Source organism: Onychostoma macrolepis, chromosome 19 (assembly GCF_012432095.1).
Source record: "Onychostoma macrolepis isolate SWU-2019 chromosome 19, ASM1243209v1, whole genome shotgun sequence".
NCBI classification, from domain to species: domain Eukaryota; kingdom Metazoa; phylum Chordata; class Actinopteri; order Cypriniformes; family Cyprinidae; genus Onychostoma; species Onychostoma macrolepis.
The window spans coordinates 12,053,533-12,064,388 of NC_081173.1; the positions used below are offsets into that span (position 1 = coordinate 12,053,533).

Here is a 10,856-nt window from a genome sequence, read left to right on the forward strand (position 1 = left end):
TCAGTTTATTTGTATGAATTTGTACATAGAATATTCCCTTATATAGTGCTGTCAAACGATTAATCGCATCCAAAATAAAGGTTTCTGTTTACATAATATATGTGTGTGTACTGTGTATATTTATTATGTATACATAAATACACACATGCATGCATATATTTCAGAAAAATATGTTATGTTTATATATTAAAAATATGTTTATATAATATAAATTATATGAATATAAATATATACATGTAAATATTTTCAAAATATATACTGTATGTGTGTGTATTTACATATACACAATAAATATACACAGCACACACACATATATTATGTAAATAAAAACTTTTATTTCGGATGTGATTAATCGCGATTAATCGTTTGACAGCACTACATAAACACAGCATTATACACAAAATTACAAATGACAAGGAAAAAATTCAATTTTACAATGACAAATAACAAGAAAATGTAGCAAATAAGGTGCTAAGTAATTAATAAAATAAGATACAATATATACATACAATATATGGCCATAACAAGGGTTTGAAAAGTAGTGAGGTCCAGGGTGGGGTGTTATGAATTGTGCTATAATAACACCTACAAATGCAACTCATTATGTACACTATATAAACTTTAAAAGAGACAGACATGTATGTTTGTGAAAGATGTCTTTGTTTTGGGGGAGATGGACATTGTTAAATTAGACCTTATTTATTGCATCAGAATTTGTTAATACTTTACTATAGGTTAGGAGTGGATAATTTTATTATTTGTTTATTATGCAACAATACTTCCTGTAATAGTTTGCATTAGTAAACACTGCTATATGATAGGAACAGCGGTTACATGAGGTAAATTTTGCGGGCAAAGGTCAGTTGTTTATTGTGTCAATAGTATAGCGATGTATGAAGTACCATTCACACATAAGTCACTTTCAGACCAAATAGGGTTCTACAGGTCAACGTGACCAGCTTGACCCCATTGCGAAATCAGGCTGAAATTTTGCGCCCTCACACGTGGATTTCTATTGAAATGATTGGATTTCCTCTGCGACAATTCACTTAACAAAGGTAAATGTGATGTGACCACCTTTACTCAAAATTAACTTGTTCATTGAACTGTTGTTTAAAATCAATATCACATTCAATTACTGTTTTGAATAGCAGCACAGCTGTGATTACCTATGGCCTTGTGCCATGACTATGCATTTGGAAAACATCACTCTTGTGCCACTGCTTAATCAGCATGAAAAAGCGACAGCCAAACAATAATCTTTTAGTGGTAACAGCTTAATGCATTCAAACGTTGGGAACCTGAAATCAGCCGGAAAAAAAATACAAATTGTACAAACAACTCTATTGAGTTGGGTCAATGTTTTGGGGAAGAATTGCTGGTCTAGCAAATGTAGATTCACATTTCAGAAGTTGTTCACATGTTTGAGCATCATGACTCAACAAAGCTGCATGCTGGACTGATTGCTCATCAATGTGCCAAAGCATAAACAAAAGATCCTTATGTACTCCCGATGATTTACAAAGACGGTTGTGATCGTAATACAGGGGGATGGTTCGGGAAATGCTGTACTGATAGCCTTATCTTCTGGTTGATTGATTTTGCTGACGTTTGAATATAATACAGTCTTATCATGGCCGAGCGGGCGGCTCTTCTGACAGCTTACTGCTTGTTGGTGCATTTGCCTCAAAGAAAGTAATTTAGTAACATCAGACCGAAACAGACTTGTTTACACTATCTCCTCTCCTCCTTTCACAGGGAGTCCATATACCATTTGTGAGGCGCATTAACGCCCGCCAAGTGCACAATCACTTGGAAATTGAGGCAACTGCTCTAGAATAATGGCTGAGCTTGACTGAGGGCTGTATAATAAATGACTGAGTCTCGTGGCACTTTTCAGTGGACATCCACACAGTCGCCATTAGTTTCCTAAGTGCACTTTTCCCCGCACTTCTAAATTGATTGAAACAAAATGTCACAATTATGCCCTGTAGCTCAAGCTTTAATTATTCATCAATTAGCGTTTTCTACCCCCCCTTCTTTTTTCTGAACTGATTTTTCATTCAGTTTGCAGAGATGTATGGTTCCCCTGCTGTTAACCAGTCCAAAGTCATTAGTTTCTGGCTTTGCAATTAAACCTGCTGCATTATTCATCAGGCCCAACTCGGTAGACTCTGCTCAGAGCTCAGGAGGCTTGCATGAGAAATTAATTTGGAGAGATGAAGTTTCCTCTCAGGTTAGAACAGATGCCATTGGCCCAAACAGAGGGTCGGTATGGAGTGCTTTCATTGTAGGGAATTATAATGGCAAGCGTAAAGCCAGACTATAGAAAGGGGGGAAATGTGAATGGAAAAAATATCAAAAGTGCTTCAGATTACTTAAAAATCACTTTTAAAATCAACTCAGGAGGAAATGTATAATGACAACATATAATAGTAAAGTCATATTGTGCACTTAAAAATGATTAAAATAAATCATTTTATTTCACTGTAATATAAAAATCAGTTTTAATTTTTTCAAAGGTAAAGTATTAATGATTGAGATGTGCGTGACATTTGAGTCTAATATATACTGCATTATTCTTAGATTCATGCAAAAAAAAAAAAAAAAAATAGATTCTCTTCTGCAGATATCAATCTGACAGCCAGATCAAATATCGTCAGTGATCAAATGTTGCCATCTGCTGGTGTATCGCAAAAAAAACATCAACTATTCATTCTTTATGATAAACAGAGATTTAAAAAATTATCATGATCAGTCAGGGGGTAATAAGATGCATTTTTAATTTATAATCGTACAAGCCCATAGTACTGATGGTCATCTCTGTTGAAGCAGTCGTAGGAACACAGCAGAACTCTGACTGGAACAGACTGAGAGCTTTTCATTCCCATGTGCTGTTCAAAGACAAAAGAACAGACTCTGATTACTAAAGGAGAGTCTAATATTCTCTTGTACGTTTACTGACATGCAATGTGGATCATACAGAAAAAAAAGGAGGAACATATTGGCATTGTTGTTTTGGCTAATATTTACTAATCAGGGGCATTAAGTTAAACTGTGACCCTGTTAATCTTTGTTGATTCAAATAACAAATGTTGTCTGTGTGCCTGAGGCATATTAAACACCTATTATGCAAGCGTAATTCAGCAGGTTGTCAAACCATTAAACTTTCATCAGAGATCCTGAGCAAAGCGCGTCCTGCCAATTTTCAACTTCAACACTACTTGTGTGCATCGACTGCCACAGGCACTGAATGCTGAACACTGGTGTTATGCAGGATGAGCTGGTACCTTCCTGGTGTTGATGAACTGCACACACTCCAGCCAGGTGGTGAGGAAGGGCTGTGAGCACAAAGCACACTGGCCCCAGTGAGACAGCATGTCCTGCAGCTCTGGGAACACTGGCAGAGCTCTGGACACCACTGACAACTTATTAGTGCTCTGCTGGAGGATCAGCCTGGCTGAGAGCTCCTGAACACATTAAAACTCAGTCAGCAGCACCATAGAAAAGTTACAGTTAAAACTAACCATTTCAGGATTCTAATTACTTCAAATTGTTTTCTCACTACTAACACCTTCTAGTGGAATACTAGCAAGATAACAATCAGATTTGTGCAAGTATTTGCAAAAATAATTAATTGTAATAAATGAATCATATATATATATATATATAGTGAGGAAAATAAGTATTTGAACACCCTGCTATTTTGCAAGTTCTCCCACTTAGAAATCATGGAGGGGTCTGAAATTGTCATCGTAGGTGCATGTCCACTGTGAGAGACAATCTAAAAAAAGAAAATCCAGAAATCACAATGTATGATTTTTTTAACTATTTATTTGTATGATACACCTGCAAATAAGTATTTGAACACCTGAGAAAATCAATGTTAATATTTGGTACAGTAGCCTTTGTTTGCAATTACAGAGGTCAAACGTTTCCTGTAGTTTTTCACCAGGTTTGCACACACTGCAGGAGGGATTTTGGCCCACCTCCACACAGATCTTCTCTAGATCAGTCAGGTTTCTGGCCTGTCGCTGAGAAACACGGAGTTTGAGCTCCTCCAAAGATTCTCTATTGGGTTTAGGTCTGAGACTGGCTGGGCCACGCCAGAACCTTGATATGCTTCTTACAGAGCCACTCCTTGGTTATCCTGGCTGTGTGCTTCGGGTCATTGTCATGTTGGAAGACCCAGCCTCGACCCATCTTCAATGCTCTAACTGAGGGAAGGAGGTTGTTCCCCAAAATCTCGCAATACATGGCCCCGGTCATCCTCTCCTTAATACAGTGCAGTCGCCTGTCCCATGTGCAGAAAAACACCCCAAAGATGATGCTACCACCCCATGCTTCACAGTAGGGATGGTGTTCTTGGATGGTACTCATCATTCTTCTTCCTCCAAACACGTTTAGTGGAATTATGACCAAAAGTTCTATTTTGGTCTCATCTGACCACATGACTTTCTCCCATGACTCCTCTGGATCATCCAAATGGTCATTGGCAAACTTAAGTCGGGCCTGGACATGTGCTGGTTTAAGCAGGGGAACCTTCCGTGCCATGCATGATTTCAAACCATGACGCCTTAGTGTATTACCAACAGTAACCTTGGAAACGGTGGTCCCAGCTCTTTTCAGGTCATTGACCAGCTCCTCCCGTGTAGTTCTGGGCTGATTTCTCACCTTTCTTAGGATCATTGAGACCCCACGAGGTGAGATCTTGCATGGAGCCCCAGTCCGAGGGAGATTGACAGTCATGTTTAGCTTCTTCCATTTTCTAATGATTGCTCCAACAGTGGACCTTTTTTCACCAAGCTGCTTGGCAATTTCCCCGTAGCCCTTTCCAGCCTTGTGGAGGTGTACAATTTTGTCTCCAGTGTCTTTGGACAGCTCTTTGGTCTTGGCCATGTTAGTAGTTGGATTCTTACTGATTGTATGGGGTGGACAGGTGTCTTTATGCAGCTAACGACCTCAAACAGGTGCATCTAATTTAGGAGTGGAGGTGGACATTTTAAAGGCAGACTAACAGGTCTTTGAGGGTCAGAATTCTAGCTGATAGACAGGTGTTCAAATACTTATTTGCAGCTGTATCATACAAATAAATAGTTAAAAAATCATACATTGTGATTTCTGGATTTTTTTTTTAGATTATGTCTCTCACAGTGGACATGCACCTACGATGACAATTTCAGACCCCTCCATGATTTCTAAGTGGGAGAACTTGCAAAATAGCAGGGTGTTCAAATACTTATTTTCCTCACTGTATATATATATAATGTAATATGTACAGTATATATGTAAAAAGTTACCTTTAATGAGAAGACTTCTTTCACTTGAATGGACTCCATCAGTGTGAATGGAACTAAACTGTTTCCTTCAAAGAACAGTTCCTCCAATGTAAGAAACTGAAACTAAAAATTAAAGAGAGAGGGGAAAAGCATTTATAAAATATTAATATTATAACAAATATTTTATAGTGTAAGAGTTAGTGAACAAATTTTAGCATTAATCCTATAAAGCCTTTTGATACGCAAATTTTGAAGGCTTATAAATGATCAAAACTTTGCTTTGCTTTGATAAGTTTATTCTTTTTAGCATATTTTATATTGTTAGTGCTATTTCAAGGTGAACACTTGGCTGAAGAAACCTTATTTTTTTACTTGATTATATTTACTTTTTACTTTACTTCGCACATATAATTAAAAGTACAGATCTTTGATCATAAAACTAAGCATTTTAATATCATCTTACTAAGACTGGGAAATATAGAGTGACAACTGATATTTCAATGTATTTTATGAGCGTAGTCTGCTATACTGTTAAACAATCCCATAAAAGCCAAATGTATCAAATATGATACTCAAATTAAAAAAAAAAAAAAGTTGATTTCTTTTTGTTTTCATTAGGCCTATTGCCTATTGTCCTATGTCAGTCTTCACAGGATTACAACTAATCACAGGTTTTTAAAGGGGCTGAAGTCCCACTAATTAACATTTAGAAAAATCTAGAACTAGCTATATTTCAGTATAATCATCTTATTTAATAAATAAATGAATACATACACATTGACAAAATTATTAGTAAATAACTAAAATATTTAAATAAACGGCTGAAATGGCTGGCAAATTTGTCCAACTAACTTACACCAACTGGAAAAACAGATAAACAGTTTCCAGCAACATCCAAGATCTTCAAAGTTTTCCATCCAAGAGTGCCCTAAGCAAAGAACAAACTCTTAATAAACTAATATGCATAAAAATTGAGTAAAGTATGATGATAGTCGTCTGTCTTGCCTCTGGCAGATCTGTCAGGTTGTTTCGGGCCAAGTACAGTTTCCTCAGCTGTGGTAAATTGTATAACTGCTGTGGTATTTGAGTCAGTTTATTATTAGTGAAGTTAATCTCAGTCAAACTCTTCATCAATCCCAGTTCAGCTGGAATCTGCTGCAAATGATTGTCTGTGACACTGATGCTTTTTAGACTACACAGCCTGCAAATCAATTAAAACATTTCAAAAATCTGATAACATGATAGTCAAACAGCATCGACTTGAGTCATCTCACCTCTTTATTTCTGCAGGAATGACCTTGATTCTATTGTGGTTCAAATTGAGAAGTTCAAGGTTTGGTAGACCCTCTGTAAATACAATATTATACAATCAATAATACTGACCCAGTTCAATAAAATAAACCTGAATAAGAAAGAGTTTGATCTTACCCAGCACCTCTGGTGGCAAATGGCTGATTTTGTTTGCATATAAATAAAGTTTATTTAGACAACTGAAGTGTTTTAACACAGGTGGGATCTCCTCAAGAACGTTATTTCCCAGATTGAGCTCTGTCAACTATAAATATAAAATGAAAATTACTTTTAAAGTATTTGTCGTGCGGTTTCTTGCTTCCAGTATTTTATTGTTGGTCAAACTTGTCTTCTGTTTAGTATGGTTCATAGACTATTTTGTTTTGAGCTATATCATAGAATAACGATTTTAGTATTGAAAAGTATAAAACAAAGCTATGCTAAAACCGATAAAACGAACTCACCTTCTGCAAACACATCAGTTCAGACGGCAGACTCGACAGATAATTATTATTCAACTTTAATACAACAATCCATGTCAGCCTCCCAAAAACTTCTGGAATATGTGTAATTTTCCTAGAGCTCAAATTAAGTGACTTTGATTTCGTTTTTAATGCTTTGATAATTGAATCGTTTTCCATTTGACGCTTCACTTGCATCGTCAACTTGAAGCTTTCCCATGTTTCTATGGAGATGCAACGCGAATTCTCTCGTGCTCGCGCAGTGCTGCCGCTGGCGCCGCCTGGCGGACTAACATGACAATAACATGCATCATTGTAGCCTTAATACTGACTACAAAGATCAAAGACAAGAAAATCAACAAGATGTCACTCAGACACTTTCCTCGATTAATGTACAAAATAGGACCCGAAACGTTATTAAAAAGTATTTTCTCTGTTCAACAATTGCTCAGTGAATGGTTGTTAAACTTTAGAAAATATTGATGGCCAATTCAAACTAAATATTGCATGATTTTTATTTTCTATGACCTTTGCCATTTGTGCAACCTAAATGTCTGAAGACTATTAGATCCTCTTGATTTGTGATTTTTTTTTTTTTTTTTTAGCAAAAACCTTAAATAAATAAAATAGAATGAGACTATTCACTTCTTCTATTTATTTCTATTTCTATTCTATTTATTTCTTCTGCATACAATTTTCAAGGAAGTTTACATTATTTTGTAATGGGGAAAATCATGTAGTAACAGGTTTGTAGAAATACAGCTAAACATTACATTTTTGGGCATTTAAAATTAATATTTGCCCTTATACAACAATGAATTGAATATCCATTGAATAGACTGTGTCAAAATTATGAAGTGATATGATTTTAATTGTTGCTTAGTCTAACCTCTGATGTGTTTTTTCTGCTTTTTAAAGTGGATAACTACATAATATGATGTTATTTAACACAGAAGCGTTTCATTGATATAAAGTTATCTTTATTTAATGGTGTAAGCATGACCATGATCCAGCACCTCTTAGAGCAAATTGCTTGCAGATTTGCAGTTTTCCAAAAACAACACAAAGCACATAGCAGTGTATTCATAAATAAAACTGGCAAGCATGGACTGTTACATGAAGCTTGTCCACTGCAATTGAAGTCACCAGCATGTGTTATTTCATCATCCTCTTTGAGCATCCTGACCGAATCCGCTGATCCTAGCAAAACGGAATCAAAATCCAGAAGGTCCACTTCTATAGGCTAATTATGCACCGATGCATATATTAATGTGTGTCAGTGATGGGTCAGCCCTCTTCCTCATTTGCCAAATCTTTCAGAGGCTCCACAGAATTGTAGTGTTCACCAAGTCCATACGCATGCCGCATATAACTGAAAGAGAGAGTGAAACGTGTTTTAGTACAGAAACTTTTTGTACCAAATCTTATTTTTAAATAAATAAACATCTTCAGTTATTTACACGAGTGTGATTGGTGGCTTGCCATATTCTTCACCAATAATAACAGAGGGGGATTCTGCCTGAATGACTTCTATCGGTAGCTGGAGGACCTGTGAAAGGGCTTTTAACTGTCATGGAGAAAATATGAAAAGTATTGATATTAAAAAAGAATAGGCAAATGATGGATTATGACTTTTAATGAGCAATTTATAATGACATATTGGCCCGGTTTCAGAGACAGGGCTTAGACTAAGCCAGGATTAGGCCATACTTCAATTAGGACATTTAAGTAATTTTTATAAACATGCTTAGAAAAAAAACATTACTGGGGTGCATCTTGAGACAAAACAAAGGCACTGATATATTTTAAGATCAGTCAGTGCAAGTTTATTTCAGTTGAAACAGCTGACTTACATTTTAGTCTAGGACGAGGCTTAAACCTTGTCTGTGAAACCGGGGGCAAATCTGATACTTACCTCTAACTGTCCGCCCCAAGCAGCTGTGTCTGCAACATCATTGCAGTATTTCTCAAACTCATCTAAAGTAAAAACGAATCCAGAGTTAACAATAAAATCCATTCATATCATGAAACAACAAGCATTCAGCTTAATTAAATACTTCTGCGCGTATCCATTCAAAACTTCGGGGTCAAAACAAATTAATACTTTTATTTAGCAAGGATACATGAATTTAAACAAAAGTGACAGTGAAGACATTTATAATGATACAAAATGATAACACTGTTCTTTTGAACTTTCTATTCATCAAAGAATCCTGAGAAAAATAATTTCACAGTTTCAACGATAATATTAATCTTCACAACTGTTTTCGATATTTCAATAATAAAAAATATTTCTTAAATAGCAAATCAGCATATTAAAATGATTTCTGAACAATCATGTGACACTGAAACTGGAGTAATTACCTTCACAGGAATAAACTACATCTTACCAGTTATCTGAAATTGTAATGATATATCATTTTTACTGTATTTCGATCATATTCTGAAGTGTATGGCATTCACCTGCAGTGTACATGTCTCCTGAATTGGGGTCAGTGAGGAACGGCAGGAAGTCGTCTGCATGGCTCCTCATGTACTGAGCTGTTTGAGTCCGAAGCTCTTTAAGGCTGAGAGGGGCGCCTCGCTCCGTCAGCTGATCCTCCACGGCGCGGTACATGCAGTGACCGTCAGAGGAGATCTCTTTGATCTGCAGGTGCCTCTCCATCAGCTTCTGTCTCAGCTTCAGACCCTCTTGATGACGGGAGCCTGCGAGATTCTCCACCTCTGCCTCAGCAATCCGGTTCTCCCGTTCCTTCTCAAGAGCAGCCTTTTTGTCCTAAAAACACCAAGAATTCTCAGCATCCTTGAAAGAGACTTTAAACTAAACCACCAAGAAGGAAAATAACTTACCCGTCTCTTCTGGGCTTTAGATGTCCGAGCTTGCATGCTTGAATCTGTTTTTTCCTCATCATTTGCCAAACTGACGGAATCCATTGCATCTGAAACCTCCTCCACCTTGGAACAATCCATGATATGAGTATAAGAGAGCAGTACTCATGTGTATCTACTTGGCAGTTTCTAGATAGGGTGTTTTAACATCTAACAACATCATTATTTGACTTACTGAGGAAGAGTTCTGAAATTGTTTGAGCTCATTTTCATGTTTTTGAGTGAGTTCAGCCTCTAGTTTGGCGATGTCTTCAGTCAGCTGTTTCCTCCTCTTCTTGTCATTTTTGGCGACAGCATTTTTCATACTTTGTATTTTTGCTATGACACAGACATCTACATTTAGTATGCACTATACACATTTTTGTTTCGTTTATATAATCCTAGCTTAATACATATTTATAGATTTATTTTAATTTAAAGATAGTGACATGTTGTCTTACCTTGCAGGTCTTTCTTTTCCTTGCGATGCTGTTTGACTAACAGCTCCTCTGCTGTCTCCACTTCCTCCATGTCAAAATGAACCAAATATTCAGAGCAATAAAATGTTTGCTAACATGGACCTAAATGATAAATATATTATTCATTTCCATCCGTTTGAATTACGGTTTCAGCTCATTAGAAATCAATTGATCTATTCTGCAAGTCAAGCGCATGGATTCAATGGGAAAACAGAAACTGAACACATCCGGGAATGCAACATTTCAAAATAGAAGTCTTAGATATTTAGACTGTTTTTCTTTGGGTATTTTAATGGAATAGTATGAAGTGACATAATAAATAAACAGTAAATTACACTAATTTAAACCAGTAACTTACGCAGTCCCTTAAAAGCAGTGTCTTATTTTTGGCCCGAATTATTTTTAAACCGCTATCAAGTCACAAGAATGTTGCCATGACCGCTTAATACAGGAAACTGGAGCTTCTTTATTCTTAAATA

General features: G+C 36.4%; 2 protein-coding genes across 3 annotated transcripts; both read right to left on the reverse strand.

Moving 5' to 3' along the window:
• Positions 1-345: 345 nt before the first annotated feature.
• Positions 346-7,252, reverse strand: lrrc69 (leucine rich repeat containing 69). Of its 2 annotated transcripts, XM_058753861.1 has the most exons (8): positions 7,034-7,252; positions 6,708-6,834; positions 6,554-6,626; positions 6,285-6,480; positions 6,136-6,207; positions 5,301-5,402; positions 3,291-3,470; positions 346-2,894 (listed from the first exon to the last, which is right to left on the reverse strand). In XM_058753861.1, exons 1-8 carry the CDS (start codon positions 7,226-7,228, stop codon positions 2,787-2,789), a joined length of 1,053 nt encoding a protein of 350 aa, XP_058609844.1. In that variant the 5' UTR covers positions 7,229-7,252; the 3' UTR covers positions 346-2,786. The 2 variants fall into 2 exon arrangements, with proteins under 2 accessions (XP_058609844.1, XP_058609845.1); XM_058753862.1 differs by lacking the exons at positions 346-2,894; positions 3,291-3,470 and adding an exon at positions 3,546-3,784.
• A 736-nt stretch (positions 7,253-7,988) lies between these two features.
• otud6b (OTU deubiquitinase 6B) lies at positions 7,989-10,583 on the reverse strand. The gene is made up of 7 exons (XM_058754354.1): positions 10,360-10,583; positions 10,095-10,237; positions 9,881-9,985; positions 9,494-9,806; positions 8,946-9,007; positions 8,491-8,597; positions 7,989-8,402 (listed from the first exon to the last, which is right to left on the reverse strand). The coding sequence occupies exons 1-7, from the start codon at positions 10,427-10,429 to the stop codon at positions 8,318-8,320; spliced, it is 885 nt and encodes a 294-aa protein (XP_058610337.1). The 5' UTR covers positions 10,430-10,583; the 3' UTR covers positions 7,989-8,317.
• Between the last annotated feature and the right edge of the window lie 273 nt (positions 10,584-10,856).

What these genes read in the sequence shown, in the direction of transcription:
- lrrc69 (XM_058753861.1), bottom strand. Translation starts at nt 7,228, where the DNA reads ATGCAAGTGAAGCGTCAAATGGAAAACGATTCAATTATCAAAGCATTA. An exon ending in AACTGATGTGTTTGCAGAAG is followed by an intron (nt 6,835 to 7,033) that starts GTGAGTTCGTTT and finishes TTATATTTATAG; the next exon opens with TTGACAGAGCTCAATCTGGG. An exon ending in ACCTGACAGATCTGCCAGAG is followed by an intron (nt 6,208 to 6,284) that starts GCAAGACAGACG and finishes TTCTTTGCTTAG; the next exon opens with GGCACTCTTGGATGGAAAAC.
- otud6b (XM_058754354.1), bottom strand. Translation starts at nt 10,429, where the DNA reads ATGGAGGAAGTGGAGACAGCAGAGGAGCTGTTAGTCAAACAGCATCGC. An exon ending in GGAAAAGAAAGACCTGCAAG is followed by an intron (nt 10,238 to 10,359) that starts GTAAGACAACAT and finishes TCTGTGTCATAG; the next exon opens with CAAAAATACAAAGTATGAAA. An exon ending in AAGCCACCAATCACACTCGT is followed by an intron (nt 8,403 to 8,490) that starts GTAAATAACTGA and finishes TCTCTCTTTCAG; the next exon opens with TTATATGCGGCATGCGTATG.